Source organism: Pyricularia grisea, assembly GCF_004355905.1.
Source record: "Pyricularia grisea strain NI907 chromosome Unknown Pyricularia_grisea_NI907_Scaffold_2, whole genome shotgun sequence".
NCBI lineage: Eukaryota > Fungi > Ascomycota > Sordariomycetes > Magnaporthales > Pyriculariaceae > Pyricularia > Pyricularia grisea.
Window position 1 is genome coordinate 8,353,764 of NW_022156717.1, and position 22,728 is coordinate 8,376,491.

Here is a 22,728-nt window from a genome sequence, read left to right on the forward strand (position 1 = left end):
ATACTACCTCGGTGGGGTCGATATCATGTTTAGCTCTTTGACGAGGTTTTCTCGCCGAGACCCTTGAGTGCACGACACCAAAACATGTGAACAAAGCAACGACACTGGTTAAAACAGTAAAACAGACCAAAAGAAATTCCATGCAAGACAGTATAATCTTACGAAGTGTTTTTAACAACTATCAATGCCCTCACCAGGGATCGAACCTAGGACCTCATCATGTTGTGGGTATTCACCTTACTAGTGATGCGCTCTACCACTGAGCCATAAGGGCGGCTGTTGGTGCAGTGTCAACCCACACGGAATCTCTTGTCCGCAGAAGGTTCAGCCGCGCGTATTGCACCAAAGATAACGAAAGTCCCAGGGCAAGAGTTGCTTCCCATTGCCACAAGTCTGTGTAAAGATGGAAGCAAATATACCTCCAATCATTGCGAGGGCACTATCTCCAGAGTTCCAGCTCTGCCGTTTGGTTCCATCAATGTGGTGCAAGACCATCACAAACGCAGGTAGTCGGTAAAACTGTGATCTCTTCAGTATCAACATACATTCTTGCACTGTCATAATTCCAACGCTTCTTCTGTGGTTCTTTCCAGTCTTGCCAGTCAAATCGAAAAAAATCGTGGTCGTAACTCCCTGGTTGAGCAGTGGGAAGTGGTTTGGGTTCCGGAGGTGATGTTTCCATATGGTCGTGATGGTTATCATCATATGCTTCTCGTTCACTCCCACAATGCAAGGAATAAACGCAAAGCATCAGCGCCATTCCCCCACAGAGATTCGAATAACTCTGCGAGTGGGAAGGTTGACCAATATTCCTCGCCAGGCGCAGGACAAAAACTCAAGATGGCAAGTGGCCGAGAAAGGGAGCGAGACCAAGAAAGAGCCAACCCCGACGCTTGGCAAGGTTAGGGCATCGACCCTTGGGAGCTGTTGGGCGCAAAAATGGGAGGAAAGCAGGGTAGCAAACATCAGGAATAAAGTAAAGTCGTAGCATGCAACGGTGTGTCAAGGGTGTGAATAAGATTAGGAGTCCCAAGAAGATGCAAAACAAACAGGAAGTGATTTTCTTGCGCCAAAACACCTGGTACGAAGTATCAACCAATTCTAAACAGCGAATGAAGGAAACCCAAGCATGTGCTACAGCAGTCAGAAAATAAATATACCTAGACCATTTCAACCCCGTGCAAGACCAGTCGACCACAGTCATCCAAGTCATTGCTGTCAACTCACCAAGGTACTCGAGCACCGCCGACCAGTGTCCAGTGCTTGCTGACCTCAACAGCGACCGCAACTCACCCGAGAAGATCGCCCATAGCACCGCCCTGGGAGCTTCCGCCGGCAGGCTTTGCCCCAGAAGAGCTACCCGCAGTGGCAGGTGCGCCCCAAATGCCAGCCGCGCTCTTCTCCTTGGCAAGTTGACCCATTGCCGGTCCGGCACTCGGCGTGCTCGACTTCTTGACACCGATACTAGCCTGCGACCACAGGGAGCCAAATGCGTCGCCGCCCGCCGGCTTGGCAGCCGCGCTGGGCTTGGGGGCTCCGAGCGATGCGCTAGTCGAGGACATGGGTGTCGAGGAGCCGAAGCCGACGGAAGAGGTAGACTGCCGAGACTGCAATGACGGAGTCGACTGGCTGGCACCGGCCTGGACCGAGGTGAAATAGTTGGGCTGCGCGGCCGAGTACCCACTTGGCTTGGGAGGCCCGGAGGGGGTGGCTGCGAGGGGAGTGCTGAGAGACGAGTAGTTGGCTGTTGGTGGCGGGGATATGGCCGAAGCTGCAGGGGTCGGTGAGATGGAAGACAGGCCCACCATGTTGCCCAGGTTGGCCTGTTGAGGAGCCGACACAGGCTTGGGTGCGGCAAACTGTGCGCTCGAGGCGTTCGATGTCATTGGCGCCGCCAGAGGCTGCCCACCACTGTTGACTGGGGCGGCGGACTGGAAGTCATCAAAGTCATCGTCGTCGTCGTTGGTGGTGGACAGAGCGGCAAGACCAGAGCTGGATGACGGCGCCACAGCCGGGGCCGAAATGGATGTCGTTTCCGGCTCGTCAAACGAGAAGAGATCGACCTCGGGTTCCTTCTTCTTCGGTGGCTCGGCCTTCTTCGGTGCGGAAGAAGATCCGCCAGTAGTCCGCTTGACCCCAGCGCGGCCCGAGCTGCTCGATGCGCCTGTCTTCTTCTCACCCTCATCAAACTCGTCATACTCCTCAAACTTGTCTGCACGGCTGCTGCTGCCACCACCGCCACCACCACCACCGCTGCTGCTCTCCCCACGCCAGTCATCGGTCTGCCCTCCGAACCCACCGCCGTCACCATAAACACCACCAGAGTATCCTCCGTAGTTGGCGCTGCTTCCGCCGTAGCCACCAGATTCGCTCCCGAACCCGCCGAAGCGCCCGCTACTGCCGCTCGAGAAGCCACCTGCACCACCTTCGACACCGGTGTATTTGGCTTTGTTTGCGCGGGCCTTTTTGCGCTCAGATCTTATACGGTCGACGTCACCCAGCAGCTCGGCCAGCTCCTTCGCCCGGTTCCGCACGTTGATTCCTTGGTCTTTGCCGTTCTGGTCAATGTAGTGGAACTGACGTAGCATCTTTAAAAGCGTGAGATGTGAGCGGGCATCGTCGATAACGCGTTCAGAGCCGTGCTTGATGAGAAACTCGAGTAGTTGGAGCGCTTTGTAGATCTGTCGCCATTCCTCTGCCGTCTTTTCGGTGAAGCGGCGGTAGATCATGGGCATGATTTCGTTTAGTGTTTGGCTAGATAAGGCTGCGTAAGCAGGTTGCACCGATCACAAGGCAGACCCGGAGGATATGTAGAAACTGCACGTACTAGTTGAATGTGCCGTTTGCAATCTCTTGCATCAGAGAAGAGGATGCGCCCCATGGTTCGTTATTTGTGGCTTCCCGGACCTGCAAGGAGCTCGTCAGCGTTATGCCAGAGATATTCATGTATGATGTCGGTTTAAATGGACACAAATCTATCTACCTTTGACTCCATCTCGGTATAGTTCATAACGGCTGGTCGCATATCGTTAGCATGGCGACCTCAGGCATCATCTCGTACGGCTCAGGCTCAGTTGCGGCGGCCTCACCATTTTGAACTTTGCGCACGCCGGCCTTGACATCATACAATGTCAGGTTGGACACTGTGCTCTTGAGATCGTTCCAATCCATACTGGCGAGGTTCACTTGGGGTCTGTTATAGTAGAAAAAAGAATGGTAGTCGGGGTCGATTGATGTTGGGGCAAATGTCGTTGGCAGATTGTCACTTGTTAACGATTGCTCCTGTCTCGAAGTTGCCAGGTGGAAATGGCGGTCGTCGCGGGACCCACCTTTCTTCGATGCCCAGCGCTAAGTTACTATGTACGTAGTGCGTGCGTACTGAGAGCCTTGCCAAGGCCGTCTGCCGCAGAGGACCTGGGGCTTACTAAGATTGTGAGACATGTCATGACACGTGACGAATCTTCAAGCGTGGTAACAAGGTACTACGGCGGTTTTGGGTAATGTTGGAAGTTCAGAAAGTCGGGCCAACCTCCGCCAATATGTTCACTGTAGCAATTCCACATTGACCAATATTCGAGTAGTCTTTGCTAGAGCAGAGAAAAGACGATCACAGTTGAAGACGAAATGCAAATCACACATGAGGCCAGACAGCATGTAGATCCACCATATCTAGCCTGAGGCAACAACTTCTTACAAGGCAACCAAGGATGATGACCCACTCATTTTCATTTGACGGTTGTCCAAGCTCGTCTCCTGCCACGAGTCTCAGCTACAAACCAGGGGAAAGATTTTTTTTCCAGAATTGACCATCACAGTCTAGAACTCTTTTTTCTGCCATTGCTCGGATCTGTATTACAAGTGTACTCTAATTACCATCTGTATCAACAATATCGTCTTTTTATAGAACAGCCCTCACTTTTCGAGTCTTATCCTACTATTTACCATTTGATCAAGGTAAGCAACATTGCCCTTTGCTCAAATTCTATCCCTCAGGCAATCACTCCCTCGGACACCAATCAAGGCTATCCAGGCATCCCAATCTGCATACCACAATCTCTTCACAAACTGTGCAGCACTGCGAAGACCAGTTGAAACTCCCCGGGAATTGCCAATACAACGGTACTTCCGCTGCAATTGCCACTGCAAAATAGACTTGGTCTTTCAGTCGCGTCATGGACGTTCGTTGGCGAGGCCCAAGCGATGTGGCAAGCTGCATCGTTGCAGACCAACCCAACGGAATGCGGGAAGGAAGGGGCTCCACTGGAGCTGCTTGCTTTGTCAACGAGTTCCACCCGTTCTCCGACCCAACCCGAAAAGAGCCGCAGGCTGCAGTGCAGACCGTGAGGAGCTTGTCCCAGACTGCCCCGCCCCGGCCAATGTACATGTACCGAGAAGCAGCTTGGACAAGGTAGCTTGGTCAAGTCCGCGGGAGCTCAAGCTATCTACTTGAGGTACCATGCAAAAAAAAAAAGCATGAGAGCTCAATAGCTTCGACCCCAACATGGGGCAATTGAGCTTCCTGTGTCCCGGAAGTTGTGAAATCCCTACATGCTAAGGCTCTTACAATATTTCACCTGGACTCAATTGGTAGTCAGTAGCCTGCTAGTGCATGCTGAACGACTCAGCCACCTCGTCCGCCCCCAAAACTGGTCGCAATCGACAGATGATGGAAAGGAAGCCGCGGCCTCGAATTCGCCTCAAGCTTGCATGCTTGGCCGCTTGGCTGTTTGGTCCCTTGGCCCTTCCTTACCCCCGCTGCCCCGATCCACTGACACCCCTCAGACGAGTCACGTGTTCCTACATCATCTTGGGTTTTGCTGGACTAGATCGACCCCACTTATGGAATTTGTTGTCTTGATTGGCTTTTGCTAACGATTTACCCCGCCAAGCAGCTTCGTGCCGATTTTAACAGACAGAATGAGGACTACTCTTCTTCGACCCCTCGTTCCCCGCCAGAATATCTTCTCTTCCTCCATCCCCAGGACTTCTTTTGTTAAAGCAAACTTCGTTTCTACACCGAAAACTCCCATCAACAACACCACTCGAGTCCGCTTCTATTCTGGCACCATGTCCAAGCCTAACGTGTAAGTCTGCCGCCAGCTCTCCGGCTACAAAGCGCTTGCTATGAGCTGTAACGAAGCTCCTGAATATGTTATACACGCCAGAGATCAGTTACTAATTCATCATTTCAACCTGTAGTTTCTTTGAGATTCAGTACGGGCCGCGCGGTGCCGGTAAGTTTGGTTGGATTGCATTGCAACTTCTCCTCAGTTTTATCATGCTACCTGCCTTGACTGCTTTTTCTGTCGTCAATCAACTTCTGGATTTACTTCTAAGCTTGTCGAACGAGGCCGAAGATGCGCCAGACCTTTCAAACCATTGATACTCATTCGAAGTCTGGGCAATGGCTAATTTGACTTATCCTCCTCCTCAGACCCCGTGACTGGGCGCGTCGAATTCAAGCTCTACGATGACGTAGTCCCCAAGACCGCCGACAACTTCAGGCGTCTCTGCGTTGGCGAGCCCAACGTTGGAGGCTACAAGGGCTCCAGCTTCCACCGTGTCATCCCCCAATTCATGCTCCAGGGCGGTGACTTCACCCGCGGCAACGTACGTTGTACCTCCATCAATGCTTAGTCCTTTCCGGGTTTTAACTAGGATACTGACCCCACTCTTTGTCTTGTAGGGCACTGGTGGCAAGTCCGTCTACGGCGAGAAGTTTGCCGACGAGAACTTCAAGCTCAAGCACGACAAGGTCGGACTCCTGTCCATGGCCAACGCCGGCCCCAACACGTAAGTTTACCAAAGCTATAGCCACTCGGGCCCCGTAACATGTCCTGTGCGCTTTTCCAGTTAAGAGAGGTCTGGCTGACATGATTTCCTGTCAATAGCAACGGCTCGCAGTTCTTCATCACCACTGTCGTAACCTCGTGGTTGGACGGCAAGCACGTCGTCTTTGGCGAGGTCGTTGATGGTTACGACCACGTCAAGGCAATTGAGAAGCTTGGCTCCGGCGGCGGTACCGTGAACGGCACAGCCACCATTGTCAACTCTGGAACCGCTTAAATCGGGTTTTTGCAGATCACAAATTCTTGGTCTTGATTGCGTGTGTGCGCCTAGTCGGGACTGCGGGGTTCATGGCATAGTAGTCGGGTCTACTAGGTTGATTAGGTCTACCAGTTGGACTGAGGGCGAAACGTCGAAGCAGTTGGGAGGGTAGAAACAGTTGTTTTGATAAGATACGAATGGTTCCAATCCTATAGCGTTAGTTCCCAGTAACCTAAAAAGCAATCACACTCACGTCTGGTTCCAGCATTGGTCTCTGTATAATCTGCACTATCAATTCGTGAATGGCCTATGAAGAAAAGTTCCGTGGTCCTAGTAACAAGCACATTTTCTTTTCTTTTTTTCTTTTTTTTTTTTTTTCATTCGATGCCAACATGTGCGACATGCTCCATGGATGGGTTAAAGTTAATAGTTTTTTTTTTCTTTTGCTTTTCTTTGCCCAGATGTTCTCTTTCGCAAATGATTGTATAACCCAACGCCCGCTAAATGAGACAATTGATGAAATAATACAGTTTTATGACCACAGTAGCTGTCCTTGTTGGATCCCTTTTCAGATTTCGACCACAGCCTCTTCAACGGATACCTTTTTCTCTTCTGTCTGCAGTCCAAGCCACTTGTTGTAGTATATGCAAGTCCGCGGACTAACCGGACCTCCCTCCTCGCAAAGCTCAAACACGGGACACCTGCCACACGGGGCTTCGGTCAGGCCATTTTCGCGTGCCGGCGGGCCCATGCGAACGACGTCCATCTGGTTCTGGTCGCTGAGCGTGACATCGTCCAACCTCGCAACCTCGGCCGCGCGATATCCGGGCTTCCGTGGCTCGTATCCATGGTGCACGGGCTCAATGAGGCCATCAAACACCAAGACGTCGACAAGCTGCTGGATGTCGTCCTCCTCCAGCGTCTGGTTCTTGGCGATACCAGCCTCCTGTATCATGACGGCGATCTGCTTGGTGGTCGGGTAGCCCTTGTAACCGGCCGGGAGGGGGCGGAGTTTGTTCCTGCGTGAGGAAGACAAGGCGGCCGTGCCGATGTGGCCGTTGACCTTGGGGGGGTGGCCGTCGCCGTTGGTGGTGGTGGAGTCGACGCCCGCCTCCGCAGCCGTGCGCTTCTTCCCCGCCGCTGTCGCCGTCCCCTTGACGGCCTTCTTGGGAGCCTTGGCGCTGGCACTGTCCGACGCGTGAGATCTGTAGGTGCTCCTGGCCTTGACGATGTCAAAGACGACGCGCTCCAGCTCGTCGATAAAGGCCTCGTCCAAAGTCGAGTCGTTATACCATGGCCCGCCCGTGGCCTTTTCCGACGGCCGGAGGTTGGCCTTGATGTACATTTTTTTGTTTGGGTGCTCCACGCTCTTCATCTCCGAGATGAACCCCTTGCTCTCGAGCTGCTTGAGGGCCTGCTTGAGGGTGGCATCGTGCATGCCCAAGCGGCGCAGGATGGCGCGCGACCAGATGCCGTCGGCGCCGGCCTCGTCGATGAGGGTGTAGACGAGCATGGCCTCGGAGCTGGGCAGCGTGGCGTACTTGGCGGCGTCCTCGCGCGTGCGGTACCGCCAGGCCAGGCCGCCCTTGCGCGCGTCGTTGACGGGCACCAGGAGCTTGTCGTCCGTCAGGCCCTGGATCACCTTGAGGAGCAGGGTCGGGTTGTCCTCGGACACGACGCCGAGCGCCAAGAGGTCCTTTTGACCATATAGTCGGTCGGGGGAGCCATGGTTGACGCAGGCCTCGTACAGCTCCTCCTTGAGGTCTTGGAGCTTGGCCGGGTCGTCGGTCGTCGACGGGGTGGATCGGGCGGTCGCCATCTTGGAGGGGTTTGTGGTGAGGCAGTCGCCTCGAGTATGCAGAGGGTCTTCGTTTTGGTTGTTTTCGCCTCGTCGTGGGATGGATTTAGAGGTTAGAATGGTGGACTGCCGCACCGCAGTCGAGACGGGAGGTCGCGGGCGGCAGAGCTTGTCTTGGATTCGTTCGCGGCGGGAATCGCAAGGTTTGAACTCGATGAACGTCTCGAAAAGAAAAGGAAAAGAAAAAAAAAAAGTCCGTACAAAATTTGCGACAGTTTCAAGGTCCGGTCCACAAGGCAGTCCAAGGAGAAGTGGAAGTCAGGCGCTGTCTACTGTGTTTTGCTTGATTGCCGATATATTATTTGGCAAATTTCACTGACGATATGACTAGAAAGATGAAAATTAGGAATAAATAAAAAAGTTTCTAGCCAGCGGTGACTCCAATTCAGATGCTAACGCGCACAGTCGCAATCGCGCATTGAAGGGAATTTCCCCGCAATCATAGCGGCAGAAACTTTTCACCGCCCAAGCCACTGACTTAACGGCTGGGGTTGAATCGACGATCATTTGGCAGGGGAAGGAAACCGTTGCCTGGTCTAGTTCACTTCAAGAGATGCAGCCAGAAAGAGGAAGAAAAAAGAAAAAAAAATTCAAGTTAATTTTTAACCCAGAGCATGGTGGATAAGATAAGTAATCAAGTGTATCTCCCTAGGCATACAAGGAATACTTCCTACCAACATGCTTTCACACCAGCGGCAATAACCTACACAAAATCTAAGTAGCCTTAACCCAACGAATGTAAAACTCGGGCGAGTGGTACACATCCCAAGACTCAGGTTTCGTCCTGTCGGCCATGATCTTGAGTGCAGATACATGAATTTGGTATCGCCCAGCCGGGACCCACATCCCATCACCCAGGCTACCATCCCAGGCTGTCAGCGTCCCCAAAGGACGGCTATACTTGACCGGGAAATCTGCTCCCGCGCTGCCAAGTACTTTCACGCCCAGTCCATTGTCTTTGGCATCTCCCACCGCCGGTTCCTCAAGTGGCACCACCTCCATCCTGACCTCGGCGCTGCCCAGCACCAGCCATATGTATGCTACCGGCATGGATCCGACTGCGAGAACCTCGGTCGTCACGTTGCCGGCACCAACGGCCCATTCAGGGTGCGTGCTTGGTGCGGCAAGCTGGAATGTTACATTATCTCGCAGACCGCTGCCTATCAAATTCCCAGTGTCCAACATCAACATCCTGCTGACGGCCATGACCGTTGCGTTGCGCATGGAGCCGGTGGATCCAAAATAGGGCAACGACAACGACTGGGCAGGACCCGTGCTGCCGGTACCATTGAGCACCACCCACCCAGAGTACATGGGCAGGCTTGTGGGATCGAAGCCGGTGTCGGTAGGTGGGGAGACGATAATGTTGACCTCGGCGCTTTCACCTGGCGCCAGAGTCAATGTCGATGGCTCAAACGATACTCTTGCCGCAGCTTTGCTCAAGTCAGGGGCCGAGTTTCTGTAGATAGTGCTAAGGGAGTTAGCCGTCAAGGCAGGCGAGTGGGAAACATTGTAAGTGGCAGTCTCTTGTCCCAGATTTGTGACTTTAAACGAAGCGGAGCCGGAGAAATTATCCGTATCGTTGAGTGACAGGTTTGGCACGTCGAATGTCATGGTGGAATCGAGTGCATCTAGTGCCTGGATCAGACCAGCGCCTTGTTGAACAACGGGAGCTAGTCCATCGTTCGGAATCCAGACCCCTGCATCAGACAGGCGAAAAGACTGTGCCGGCTTCGCTGTCGAAGAAAGCATCTTCTCCACCACACCAGGGGCGATCTTGCCGCGTGCCTCGATAAACAGCGCGATGACGCCCGCTGCAAGCGGTGTGGCCATTGAAGTGCCAGAGTTCACGGCATATCCTCCCAAAGTTGTAGGCCAAAGAGAGAGGATCTGCCCACCTGGTGCTCCAAACTGTGGCTTGAGTTGCAACTCGTAGTTGGGCCCCCAGCTAGTGAAGTAGCTGACTTTACCGCTTTGGACTGCTTCAGGCGCGTACACAACCGTTCCTTTGTCCGCGTCATAAGTCGGAGCCAGAGAGGCCTCGTACGAGGAAATAGCAAGCACTCCGTCTCCGGTCGACGGGGAACTGATACCAAACATGCCCTCGGTTCCGCCAACTTCGTTCCCTGCAGCAAAAGTAACGTGCACCCCAGCTGCCACCATGCGCGACACGGTGACTGCGAACGGGTTCTCGCTCCAGCCGCTTGTAAGGCCCAAAGATCCAGTGATGATGTCGCTGCCATCTTCGAACGCCTTGATCACCGCGGCAATGAGAACGTCGGTTCCAGAGCCGCCAGTGCATCCAAATACACGGTACATACCCAGGGTCGCTCCCGGTGCTGCACCCTTGAGCCCGCTGCCGGTCAATTCGACCTTGTCCTGCTGCGCGCCAATGATGCCGGTCACATGGGTGCCGTGGCCAGAGCACTGGTCCAGGGGGTCTTGATCAGGCACGGGCTCGTTGTCGCCGTTGTAGTCGTCACCAACCAAATCGTAACCATACGAAACGACGCAACCTGGACCGAAGCATCCGCCCAACGCGGGGTGGGAGTAGTCAACGCCAGAGTCGATAATACTGATACGCACGCCTTTTCCTGTCAGGCCACGGGCGTGCAGCTTGTCCACCTGGGTTTGGACGTGGGGTGGGTATGCGACTGTGGCTTGGCGACGACGATGGCGGCTGTTGAACTGGGTGGGCACCCCTTCTGCCGTCCATGTAGTGTTCACTTGCGGCCGGGGGATGATTTGGACGGGCCAAAGTCGTTTGACCTGGGGTAGACTGGCGATCCTGCTGACTGTCGTGTTGTCGTTTTCACGGACCAAGTCATCAGACAGACGAAACGAGACGCCGTTGAAAAGTTTCGACTTGAGCTCAGTACGTTGGGACACATTGTCCTGACCAAGGTCGGACTTCAGGCTGGTGATAAAGGCGCCGGTGTCCTGTTCGTTTGTTTGCGATTGTCAGCGGTTTCGGTGCTGCGGGATGGTAGCCTATCTTCAGAGTAGCATACCTCACTATCCTCAAGCTCCGCAATGTAGGATCCTGGAACGACCGTAGGCTCCGTGGCAGCAGGTGCCTGGAAGGACTGGTCGTTTGCGCCATGCGCGACACCCGCAATGGCGCACAACAGCGCAGCCGTGAGTGAAAAGAAGGTACGCGCCATTTTAGGTGCCAGTATCTGCGTTGCTTAAACGACGAGATACACAAGAACGCTATCTATGGCGATGGCGAGACAAACACCACAACCTAACGTGCACGTTATCGCCCGTCATGCCGCGGTTATTATACGCCCGCGACAACGCCGAGCTCGTTCAAACTCATTCCCATTCGCGGGGGCCATCATCGTGCCAATACGAAGCGTGATGCAAAAACCCCCCCTTCCATCGCGCGTATAGTACCTGGATGATATTTCCATGGTTTCCGTGCTGTATCTTTGTGCCGCCAAGGAAACATATGAATGACACCTTCCTGATTGCCGGCGCACTGCCCTGTGAGGTGCCAGTGCTGGTGGGGAAACGATAGAGGCGTGAGCTTGATTGGATGTGATGAGCCTTGACCCTCGACTGGGGCCGCGAGCAGTATTGAGCAAGATGATGGGATATTGAATGGGGCCGAGTCAATTGCTGTCGTACGTGATAATTCTCTCTTTTTTGTTGTGTTTACCAAGTAATAACATTCCGATTGTTATACTCCCTTGTGCACATTTGCTGCTTCTTTTTCACCCTTTTGAGTTGATGGGGTTACGCTCAACCCTTGCCAAGCGTTTCTCGTATGGAGATGTGGGCTTGTCGATTCCCCTGGCTTCGTGCAGGTACGCTTTTTTGCTGCTAGTTCTAGGATCCAATGACACCTTGGCAGCACGGTAAATGGTAGACGATACAACGTTGCTACTGTCCACATTCTGCTTGGTGTGCTTTCAGGGCCAACACGGTTACAATTGAAATTTGACTTCTAATAATTAATAAAATTCATCTAATGCCAAAATGACTTCATAATGCTATGGAAATAGCCCCAGATATTCATACAATTACCATCCTGCCTGGTGATTGAACGGTGTTATCGCTCGCATTGCCAGGTGTTGTATTCCACTCTGTCATTCCTTTGTTATGCTTTAGCGCAGGATTTCCACGCAATACCAGCCTGGGTAAATCGAGGTCCGATATTCAGCAGGCTCCGTGACAATTGGATACATTCCTGGCTTGGATTGAGGTTAACGAACCCCGAAAGGGACGGGAAATACAGTTCTATCGATTTATCAGCATTACGCCTGGGAGTTAGACTTGTTCCGTATTGGGCACGGCCAATTTTCTTTTTTATTTTCTTTTTATTGTTTAGTTTTGGTAACTATGCAATCCTAGCCACGAGCAATATGTTTGTCTTCCACTCGTCTGACAGAGAACAGATTCAGGACCGACCTTTCTACAGCATTATTCCCGTTCATTATTAATCGACTCGTTCGAATCCAATCCTGGCTGTATTAGAATCAAGAGCACTAAGGAGACTCTGTATCATCCAGGGCTTAGCTAAAGATAGAGTTGACAATCTTATAGAACGCTCAAGCACATGGGGCTGCATCTTGCTTCCGGATGAAACCGAAATGGCTAAATCTTAGGCAAAATCACTAAAACGACGAGCAGATACCTCAGTCCGAGGGACAAAGAGCTCGACTTTTGTGCAAAGCTATAAAGGCCGCTACACAGCCTACAATAACTGTTGTAGATATATTCAGAAAGTAAATTTAGTTGAGTGAACACAAGATAGATAGCAAACAAGGATATGGGCCGTGCTACTGCGAAGCATTTGGGATCTTAACTCTTTCCAGTGATATGTTAGAAGAGAGAAGAGAGGAAACTTGCCGAGAATACACATCACAAACAAAGTTTGAAAACTTTGACCCCGTTGAATAAATTGTTTAAATATTGAGATGAATGCACGAACTATCTTATATGAAAGTGACAATTCTTGAAGTATAAAAAGGTGTCGAATTTGAAGCCTCAATAGTTGTTACAACAATCTCATCCGCATTAAAACTGCTCCCACTTGTAAGGGCTTTGTTCTGATAACCCACTCTCGATGCAAGTTTGATTTGAATTGAGGTTCTATGAGGGGGAGGGAGAAGTATTCACGGTGCGCGAACGCACTGGCGAGTGCAGGTCAGCGATATCAATCGCAGCCGCCACACGCGCATGGCTAAAGCAGGAGCGCCAATAGCATCAGAGGCTCGCCATCTAACACCACTTCCTTTTTCCTCTTTTCGCTTTCTTCCTTTTTTCCTATAGTTTCCTCTGGTTAACGACAATATTGCTGATACTAAAAGCTCTAAATAATTCCAGGCTTTATCTACTAGCGAAAGAAATATTAGCATACGTTCCCAATGCAGGCGGAATAACCACCAGTTGCTTGTACATAAAACTTCCCAAATGGTTTAACGAATAATTCTGAGTGAGTTGTGGTAGTTTAGATAACACCTCGTCCGGCATTCTAACCACATTTCAAAAGTTTTTAGATAGCGGCACCCATTTAGACAATTAGGCAGCGGATAGTCGCTGCCCATGGCGCTACAAGCGAAAAAGCCAATAACTAAATTGAGGAGACGCATTTTGGGAAAAGCCGTGGTGTAAGGACTGCGATTTGACAGACAGAGTAAGTACAGTCAGTAGAACCCTAATAAACCCACGGGGTTCTATTGATTTTAGTAAAAAGTGATATATTTATACAAAAATTCGAGTTATATGTTAATTCTACATATTTTCCTCCGCTTTAAGCACATGTAATTCTATCACTTCATCCTATGTTGTTGGCATACTAAACGCTTGCGAGAGTCGTACTAAATGCTGGCGCATTATATTCTCAATTAAATGCCGAATACAAGCAGTCTTATTAATAGAAACGCACGCAGAGTTGGTATTAAAGCGCTTTATAGTATTTTATTCTATCTATATTTAACTCTTATTACCTACGTAATCATTGCGTGCATGAAGATCCACAGGTAGCCCCTTCTACCTTTCCTAATAAGCACTACATTGACAGGAATGCCTGTATTACGATTCATGGACCAAGTTATTTAAAGTAACGAATACGATGATGTAAACGAGGTGGGCGAATTGCCGCTGCCTTAGACAAGGGAAGCATATCTAGGATGCCGTCAATTTTTGTTTATTTGGCCTAATGCTTGTTTTTCGGCATGGTTGGACCAAGATCCCAATTGAAGAACCTGGCGGTCTCGAGGCTATTTCCAAAGTTCGGTATAGCCGGGCTCATGTCAGTTCCCGCCATGATCGACTTTACTTCCCAAAAAAGGCACTCGTAGTTCTATTCATATCGACTTTACTTCCAAAAGTAGATACTCATAATTTTCTATTCATACCCTCTGAAGACTCTAAATAGTATGCCTCCTTTCGGAGTCGCCGACGGTCTAAGCAATAAACGATTCTTCATGACAAAGATAGTTTCTCTGTATCCCTTACCCTTGCACAAATCCGTACACAAGAGCTGCAATCTTTTGCATTTATATGTCTAGTGTAGCCTGCCGTTGTTGAAAAGAATTCTCTATTGTCACCCACCTCTACTCATTCAATCACTGTCTTTTCTGCTTCGTTATGATTTATGCATTTGCTTGTGTGCATTTGTTTACGTCGTTTTCTCTAGTTTCAATGTTTTCATAAAGATGTTCTGCCCCTCGTTGGTTTATGTTTTCCCCCTTTTGTTATTGTTATCCAGCGCCATCGCCAATGATATCATTTACGTAACCGATACTCGCAACATCAAAGAACTCGAGGAGATCAAACAAATTCCCGCCACACCGCAGCAGCCCTTGACGGTATACGACGATTACGTGACAGCAAAAGCAGAATTTAGAAAGGTGCATAGCAGCGGGGACTGGCGCAGGGCCAGTGTGCCTTTCTGGACGTATTACATCCCCAAAACGATGCTTCAGCAGCACCTCGTGTCTACCGGAAACCACAAATTTTCTATCTCTGTCCCCATCTCGGAAAAGTATATCATTGCATGGGATCGTGAGAACACAATCGGCGAAACAGTCAGCCAGGAGCGACCCAAACACCCTTTTTCAATCGATGAGAATGGCAGGGCAACGTTCAACAATCCCGCGCACAAGCCCCAGTACAGATACAAGGTCGAGACGTTGAGGGCGACTCCGAGAAAGCCTGGCGAGTCTTTGGTGCTTTGATCTGCGCCCGCCTAAGACATATCCTCGTAATGGGGGCTGATGAAATGGCTGAGAGATCAGGTCATCCGGTGAAAGCCGCGGTGATATTGGTCGACTCTTTTTGCGGGCGTTTACACAACGACATCTTGGGAAACAAAAGCATCGAGGGGCATATGATGTGACGATGGTTTAGTTTTGCTTTTTGATCGTTTTCTTGTTCTTGTTTGCTTTCTTTTGCTTGTTTTTTTCTGCTTCTGTCTTTTTATCTTTTTTTCTTCTTTGTTTTCATCTTTTGTTTTGCGCGTTTGTCCCATTCAGTTCTTTGCATCGCCATTTCTTGTTTTACTGTCTTTCCTTTTTTATGTGCCTCTTTTTTACTGCTTTTGCCCTTTTATTTCGCCTTTCCGGTTTATTTTCTACTTTATACTGGTTTTCTTTTTGCCTGTTTCTGTTTTGCTTTTTTGAAATCTCTTTTTTCGCGGTTTCTTTACTCCTTTACGGTCGCTTTTGCCTTAAATCTTTGCGCTCGTCTTTGGCTTATTGTTTTAATGTTTTTTTATTCACCTTTTATCATTTTTTCTTGGTTTTCTATTATATCTTCTCCTGTTTATTATTTGCCCATGTCGCTTTCGGACTCTTCATCTTCTATTATTTTCTGTTTGGTCATTTCTATCTTCGTTGATTTTTATCTGTTTTTTTCTAGTTTTTCTTCATTTCCATTTTGTTTTCTTTTGCCTTGTCTCTTTTTTTATATCTCTTTTTCATGTTTCTTTTATTTATACCTCCTTTTTCCTTATTTTTCCTTTTATGCTTTCTTTTTTTATTCTTGTTTATGCTTCCTTTTTTTTGCTTCCTTTTTTATGCTTCCTTTTTATGCTTCCTTTTTTATGCTTCCTTTTTTATGTTTTGTGTTTTCTTTTATGCTTCCCTTTCCATTGTCGAATTTTTCTTGATCTCCTGATTTCCTTTTTCCTTTTTCCTTTATTTTTTTGGTTTCGCTGTTTTTATTTCTTGTTTTCTTCTTCCTTTTTTTGCTTAACCTTTCTTGGATTTGATTCGCTTTCTCTTTTCATTTATTACTTGCGTCTGTTTCCCTGCACTTATAACAGTCTTCTTTTTCTCTTGAACTTTAAACTTGCTTTATGTTTTTCCTTTTTACTACCTTTATCACTTGTTTGTTTGTAATTGCTCTGCTTGTTACTGGTTATTATTTCCTTTCTTTGCCTTTCTCTCTTTCTTGGCTTGGGTTCATATGCATGTTTCTCTGGTCAGTTTTATCAATGTCCTCTTTTTTCATCTCCTTTAATCGCTTGGCTTACTACCATATCCACCTAATCCCTCCTTTTTTTTAGTCTTTTAAACTGTCATTGCGTCTTTTTCCTATTTTGCACACTTCTTTCTTGATTTACATTTTGCTCTGCCTAGTTTCAAGTTATTGCCTTTTATTTTCTGACTTGGTTTGTTTGCTTGGATTGTGGGGTTTTCGGGGGCTTGGGCTTGATTTCATTTTCCTTTTTGCTTCGCTTTTGCACTTTGAGTCTGCGTTTGTTCTACATCGGGTTGGGGTTCGCGTTCAAGGGAGTCACATGTGCGTTATTTGTCTAGGTTAAAGAAAAGTTAGTTTCAAGAATGTTAACATGCGAGGCTTTGGATATAACTCCTTTGGGTTCATGAAGCGATTGAAATTGTGCCCAAACTCTATTACTCTAGTTCCAAGACATGCCGAGAATTTCTGGTGGTTTCAAGTCGGACTAGAGAACAATCTGTATTTGTATGTCCCGCACTCTAATTCTGTTTCCATTATGAACATTATTTCATCTGCCTTATGGGCCCACACGTCAGGCTTAGTTGCTTCCATTATAGCCACGACTTCTGGATAATTGTTTCATTGTAACATATAGTACCCATAACATGTATTCCAAGTCTCAGATACAACCGGAATATTGAACAGTATAAAGGAGCTAATAAAAGGGTGACAATAACACCAGATACGCCGTATACACTTTGCCTGAGTAACCATGTTTGACAAAAACCTCAAAAGAATAAGTTCCCCCCTGTTCAAGACGAACCAAGCATTACAGCAGGGTTATTTTCCCATCCCGTCATGATCTTGAACGCAAACCTCGCTGCGGCCTCCCAATCAGCCGCCTCATCGGCTCTGCCCAAGTGCCGAAGGGCCTCAGTTGCACACATGAGTGCACGTACGAGATGAATAGTCATGATGCCCGCGTTTCCACGAGGCTGCCGCTCAAAGAAATCATGCATAGTTGTTCCCTCAGACCCAGGGAAGGAGACGAAGCCAAAGTTACGCAGCAGCTTGCTCGCCATCTGCACCACCTTGGCATGTTTCCGCCGCCCGCGGTACGCGTCCATGAGCCACATGTTGGGGAAGATGAGCAGGAGGCGTGGAAGGAGTAAGGGCGATGTGTCTTTGCATCCGTCGTCGACACCACCATCGACATCAGCAAATACCACATTTGGTCCGTAGACATGAACCTCGTGCGCTCCCTCCAGCAACCCCATCACCCTTTCGACGTTGCGCACCGTCCCGTTGTCAGCCTTGCCTTTGCCAAAGACATCGACGGCGCCCGACATCTCGACCGTCGTGGCGCTCCTATCGACCATCTTTTCGATCTGCTTGAGCAGCAACCTTCTTCGCGTCACCATACCTCCACCCTCGCCGCTCTCCAAACCCTTCTCCGCCGCGCACAGCACACACCCACATTCAAAGCCCCACCACTGCCCGTACTGGCCCTGCCTGGCCCGGACGTCGGCCCGCACGGGGATGTACTGCTGAGTGAGCTCCTCGCCCTCGGCGATATCCCTGAGCGCGCGCGTGATGAAGACGTCTCCCACAAACGCCCGCGCCGTGCTGGCCACGCAGGCGTGGTTCATGGCGGCGGCGAGCGGCCACATGCCCCTGGCCTGGGGCGGCTGCCTCGAGACGTCTGGCCCGAGGCTGGCGGCGGTGGTGAGCGGGGCGCTGAAGCAGTTCTTGACGCGGACCAGCTCGGCGTGGAAGACGTCGACGACGGCGACGCCGTCCACCACGTGCCCCTCTCGGCCGGTGGCGTGCGCGTAGTCGCCGGCAAACATGCCGCACAGCCGCCGGGCCAGCGTGGGGCTGTCGAGCATGCGCCGCACCACGCCCGCGTACAGCGCCGCCGACGACCGCTCCTCGTCGTACTGCGGCGGCATCACCGTCGCCTTTTCCACAAACACCAGCTCGCCCGCGCGGATGCGCTCCGTCGCGAACAGCCCGCGCCCGTGCGTGGCCGACCGCCGCTCCTCGGTCCGCCGCGTGAAGTTGCCCACGTCCAACGTGCACCGCCGCCCGCCGGGTCCGGGGGAGAGCGTCGCCGCCAGCCCGCCAAAGTCGTACACCCCCGTCTCCTCCTCGGCGACCCTGGCTCGCGCTCGGTCGCGGTCCTTGATCAGTGCTGCCGAGGTTGGGTTGAGCCGCAGGCCTGATTCGAGGTGGGCCAGCGCCGTGGCGAACTCGCCGAGAGCGTAGCTGGCCTTGGCTGCAGTCTGGTGCGCGCGCCAGTCAGAGGGTCCGCCGTCGCCTTCGGTGAGGGATTCGAGCGCATCGGCGCGCGCGGCGTCGAACCTGCCCAGGAGTAGGTGTGTCCCTGCGCGCTTGGCGAGGATGCCTTGCCTGTCGACGGCAGTGGTGGTGGTTGTGTTGTTGTTGGCGGTAGTGCTTGCAAAGTCAAGCGCCTCGGTGTAGCAAAAAGCAGCAGTGGCAAGGTCGCCTTGCAGGAAGCTGGCGTCGCCGGCCTGCTTCCACTCGTCGGCGGAACCGAGCAGTGGCGTGACAGATCCGAAACGAGCCGCGATGGCTGGGTCGCTGAACCGGAGTAATACAATGTCGGACGGGTGGTCGATCGAGATGAATGCGCCAGGAGGTTGGTCGGGCTCTCCTTCATTCTCCTCTTTTGACGAGGTGCGGAAGAATGGCTCCTTGATCGCCACAAAGCAGCCCTCTGGCACGTTGGATAGGATGGAAGAGTCGCTGTAGGCAAATATGACCAGCCGTTCGACGGCGCCCGTGTCGTCTTCGACGATGGTGGTCGTGCCTACGCCAGTGTGAGGAAGGGCGACGGTGCGAACGATGAGGCATTTGCCATAGTGGTGGGTGTCTGGTCTGAGAGCGTTGAGTGTTATCTGGTTTTGGTGTTTGTGAGCCTTTTGGTTCTACATATACAGCGACAGGAAGTAATCAGGTCGTTCAACACGAGGGGAAAAGACTCCTACCTTCTCCAGCTCCTTGACTGACTTATACGACGCAGGGTATTGATGTGAAAAGTCGGGCCTCTTGATGGTCCGACCTTCATCACCGCCGGCCTCGATCAACTCATGCTGCTTCTGAACCTTGGCATTGTGCAGCTTGATCATCTCTTGCCTCTTTGTCGTATGGCCATTGGTTTGAAGTTCTGGTCCATCTTGTGATATTGGTGCTGACTCCATGTTTTCTGATGCATACGTCAATGACCAAGCCAACAATTGACGGTGATGGCTGAACAGCTTACACCAAAGCTGGTATAAGAATGTCCATCGCAGGCCTCCACATGTCGAGCGAGGTTCCGAAGTGGTGATGACATGTGGCCATCTCGGAGACCGAGCAGCCGCATCTCCAAATCAGCGCATGCAAATCGCGGAACTGCGAATGCATTCTGCCCCATTTAACCGGCAGGCTTGGCTCGGCTTGGCCCCAGAGTTTTTTTTTTGTTTTTTTGTTTTCTCGTAGCATCCCGCCTATATTCAGCCGCATGCAGATAAAGTAATAGTGCATTCGATTTTTTTCCCCCGCAAATTCCCAAAAGTGTCGTTTGTTTTCGTTTTCAAGACAACGGCAATGTCGCATTCTTTTCCCCAGACCCCTGCCGAACGTGGCTCTGGTCCGCTGCTTTCTCTACCACGTCGTCGTGCGCCCCGAAGCTGGTGGGACTCGATACCGCCGTCGTAGTGGTCGAGACGTCGTTGAAACTCACCCCGCCCTGCTCCAAGTCGTTTACGTTCTTCCCGTCCAGCTTCCCCGGAAAGTCGATCCAGCTCTCCGCGCGCGCGTGGTCGTCCCTGTGGGCGGTTCTGGTCCTGCGGCTCCCTATCGTGGGCGGGGCCACGGCGACGTCGTTGACAAAGTTGGCCGCGTCGAGGCTGTAGTTGGGATTTTTGCGGGCGCTATCATGCTTGTCTGCATCGCCGCCGCCACCGCCGCCGCCCACCTCGAACGAGACAAAGATGCCGGGGAACCAGCGCGTCAGAAGCGGCCGCAGGGTCATGGCGCTGGCGACGGCGATGGAACTGTTGATTTCGACGCTGGTCCACAAGGTGTTGATGGATATGTCCCACGTGTAGTCCTGGTTTGGTATCGGGGTGGCTAGGAAGACAAGGCGGATGATGGCGATGAGGCAGACGCTGTGTGGGGGAGTTGGAAGTGGTTAGTTGGGAGGCTAGAGTCTACATAGCAACGGGTAAAAGCAACAAAGGTGATAGAAAACAAATGCATAAGCGACAATAAAAGCTCACAAGAATCCCATCCCAAACAATCCCAACAAAGCAATCTTCTGTCTCAACGACAGCTTCCTCATGCTCATCACCACCGGCAACGGCAGCGCAAAAATGACAAAGTCGGTGACGACGTTGATGGAGCTGTTGATGTACCACACCACATCGGGATGGCAGTAGAACCCTTGCCCGGTGGCCTGCAGCCTCAGCCGGAGCCCATAGTCCCAGTACGCCTGCAGCGGCACGCAGGCGGTGAAGTTGGAGGCGGCGATCCACACGTTGGCCACGATGACAAACGCCAACGTCGCCAGGGCGGTACGCCTCGCGCGCCTCCCCACGCCCAAGAAGGTCAGGTACAGCAGCAGGATCGAGACCTTGGTGAGGCACATGGCGGTGCTGTAAAACACGTAGCCGTACCAGGCGGCGCGTATGCCCAGCGGGAAGAGGGCAGGGTCCGTGTCCCAGATGTGCAGGCCCAGGCCTCGGTTCAGCTGATCGAGCGAAGAGGTCACGAAGCCGCCGGTCGACACCCACGCTGCTAGGATGAACCAGTCTGCCGAGATGAGAGGTCTTCGGAGGAAGATGGAGCGCGTGTAGAAGCGCAGGGCGACGAATATCCCACTGATGGCGTAGGTGGTGATGACGCAGCCGTACAGCGACGGTTGTCTGGTCTCATGGGTTGACCCGGGTGTCGTTGAGGTTGTCGAGTTGGTCGACATTGCTGGAGTGATGTCTGCTCCAGCAGAGGATGGTTGTGATTATTATTATTATTTTTGCTTCTCCTTTTGCTCTCGCGGAGAGCGGCTTGGTCTGTGTCGGTTCCAGTCCAGACGTATCATCAACCAGTATGTAATCGAATCAATGGCCCGCATTCATGCGGCCGAGGCAAGCGACTATATCAAAGCAAGGGCACAATGGGCAAACAAATTGCATGGTGATTGTGCACACATGCACAAATCTACCCAGTCACAGCTGCAAACTAATAAATCCGACATGGTCTGGAGATCGCGAGAACCAAATCGTCGGAACCGTCTTGCTTTTTCTTGGGATAGATGATGGCATCACGCTATCGAAAAGGGGATGGGGGATCTGATTGTTCGTGTGGATCAAAAAAAAACTCAAAATGGGTCTCTATGAAGCATTCCGTCGCCATCCGGTAGATAAAAATGGCCTCTCTTGAATAACCCTGTCAACCGGTAAAAAAGAAAAGGAAAAAAAAAAGGGCGATGTATCGGTGACATGCATGCCAAGGGTGGATGCGTTGACAAACAAACTTTAATACGGGAATACTATACCCCTTTGAATACGTAACAACAACGAATTCAATACCTGTACGGGCGAGAAGTCAAAGATTGAGCTGAGTGAGATGCAAAATTTTGAATTGGTCGATCTATCAAACGTGCGGGCTTCGTAAGATTACAAACCTAAATAAACAAAAACGTATACCGAAGCTATCTTTCAGCGCTAGGTGATGCCGAAGCGGAGCATTAAAAAAAAGTGCGTATTATCGTCTCGGTGTGAAGAGCTTCCGTATCAAAAAAAGGGGGATATTTGTCGCGGGTGGCGGTGAAATAAACAAGCCCAAGTGACAAAAGAATGTTACCGTGTGTGGCGATGACAACTCTGAGTGGTTGGGGACTTTTTGGGTGGATACCTGCAACGAGAACAGAACTGGTGCAGTCAGTGTCTACCTAAAACCGATGCCTGCATGAACTGCTCCCTCATCTGGGGTCCCTGCTCATTACCGCAGTGCCGTGGTCTGATCTTCAGGCTGGCATTGGGCTTTTTGTGCCTCTCTGGGAACCGAATCCAGCCCCGCACCGGTCTGGGCCAAGACAAATTTCCCCAGCTCTCCACTGGACCCATTCTCGCCTCGCTTGTTCTTGCTAGATGGTATCTGTGCTGTGTTAAGTATGTGTACGGTTTCATGCTTTGACAGGTTTGACAGCTGTGTTTTTTTTTGTTCCTTGTTCTTTTTCTTCTTCTTTCCCCCCCGATTTGCAAACACATTTAATAACTAACGCCGTTATACCGTTAAGCCCCTGGACTGACTCGGTCCAAAGCAGTCTAACGCCGATCCAAATGTAACCTATTGTCAGGTTCCGGATTTTGAGGGGGCAAGTAATTGTGGAGATAGGACTT

The 22,728-nt window shown here is 51.1% G+C and overlaps 7 protein-coding genes across 7 annotated transcripts; 2 read left to right on the plus strand and 5 right to left on the minus strand.

Moving 5' to 3' along the window:
• Nucleotides 1-167: 167 nt before the first annotated feature.
• PgNI_05076 (uncharacterized protein) lies at nucleotides 168-3,293 on the minus strand. Its single transcript, XM_031125115.1, has 4 exons — nucleotides 3,090-3,293; nucleotides 2,984-3,015; nucleotides 2,828-2,907; nucleotides 168-2,754 (listed from the first exon to the last, which is right to left on the minus strand). The coding sequence occupies exons 1-4, from the start codon at nucleotides 3,169-3,171 to the stop codon at nucleotides 1,290-1,292; spliced, it is 1,659 nt and encodes a 552-aa protein (XP_030984470.1). The 5' UTR covers nucleotides 3,172-3,293; the 3' UTR covers nucleotides 168-1,289.
• A 489-nt stretch (nucleotides 3,294-3,782) lies between these two features.
• PgNI_05077 (uncharacterized protein) lies at nucleotides 3,783-6,312 on the plus strand. Its single transcript, XM_031125116.1, has 6 exons — nucleotides 3,783-3,954; nucleotides 4,893-5,084; nucleotides 5,200-5,234; nucleotides 5,435-5,610; nucleotides 5,687-5,793; nucleotides 5,892-6,312. The coding sequence occupies exons 2-6, from the start codon at nucleotides 4,918-4,920 to the stop codon at nucleotides 6,064-6,066; spliced, it is 660 nt and encodes a 219-aa protein (XP_030985288.1). The 5' UTR covers nucleotides 3,783-3,954; nucleotides 4,893-4,917; the 3' UTR covers nucleotides 6,067-6,312.
• Nucleotides 6,313-6,616: 304 nt separating this feature from the next.
• PgNI_05078 (uncharacterized protein) lies at nucleotides 6,617-7,867 on the minus strand (the record flags this gene model as incomplete). Its single annotated transcript, XM_031125117.1, has 1 exon — nucleotides 6,617-7,867. One exon carries the CDS (start codon nucleotides 7,865-7,867, stop codon nucleotides 6,617-6,619), a length of 1,251 nt encoding a protein of 416 aa, XP_030985286.1.
• A 628-nt stretch (nucleotides 7,868-8,495) lies between these two features.
• PgNI_05079 (uncharacterized protein) lies at nucleotides 8,496-11,290 on the minus strand. The gene is made up of 2 exons (XM_031125118.1): nucleotides 10,918-11,290; nucleotides 8,496-10,846 (listed from the first exon to the last, which is right to left on the minus strand). Exons 1-2 carry the CDS (start codon nucleotides 11,068-11,070, stop codon nucleotides 8,621-8,623), a joined length of 2,379 nt encoding a protein of 792 aa, XP_030985285.1. The 5' UTR covers nucleotides 11,071-11,290; the 3' UTR covers nucleotides 8,496-8,620.
• A 3,284-nt stretch (nucleotides 11,291-14,574) lies between these two features.
• Nucleotides 14,575-15,096, plus strand: PgNI_05080 (uncharacterized protein; the record flags this gene model as incomplete). The annotated part of the gene is made up of 1 exon (XM_031125119.1): nucleotides 14,575-15,096. The coding sequence occupies one exon, from the start codon at nucleotides 14,575-14,577 to the stop codon at nucleotides 15,094-15,096; it is 522 nt and encodes a 173-aa protein (XP_030983561.1).
• A 2,037-nt stretch (nucleotides 15,097-17,133) lies between these two features.
• PgNI_05081 (uncharacterized protein) lies at nucleotides 17,134-19,636 on the minus strand (the record flags this gene model as incomplete). Its single annotated transcript, XM_031125120.1, has 2 exons — nucleotides 19,333-19,636; nucleotides 17,134-19,242 (listed from the first exon to the last, which is right to left on the minus strand). Exons 1-2 carry the CDS (start codon nucleotides 19,543-19,545, stop codon nucleotides 17,134-17,136), a joined length of 2,322 nt encoding a protein of 773 aa, XP_030983562.1. The 5' UTR covers nucleotides 19,546-19,636.
• Nucleotides 19,637-19,919: 283 nt separating this feature from the next.
• PgNI_05082 (uncharacterized protein) lies at nucleotides 19,920-21,305 on the minus strand (the record flags this gene model as incomplete). The annotated part of the gene is made up of 2 exons (XM_031125121.1): nucleotides 19,920-20,496; nucleotides 20,608-21,305. The coding sequence occupies 2 exons, from the start codon at nucleotides 21,303-21,305 to the stop codon at nucleotides 19,920-19,922; spliced, it is 1,275 nt and encodes a 424-aa protein (XP_030983563.1).
• Nucleotides 21,306-22,728: the final 1,423 nt, after the last annotated feature.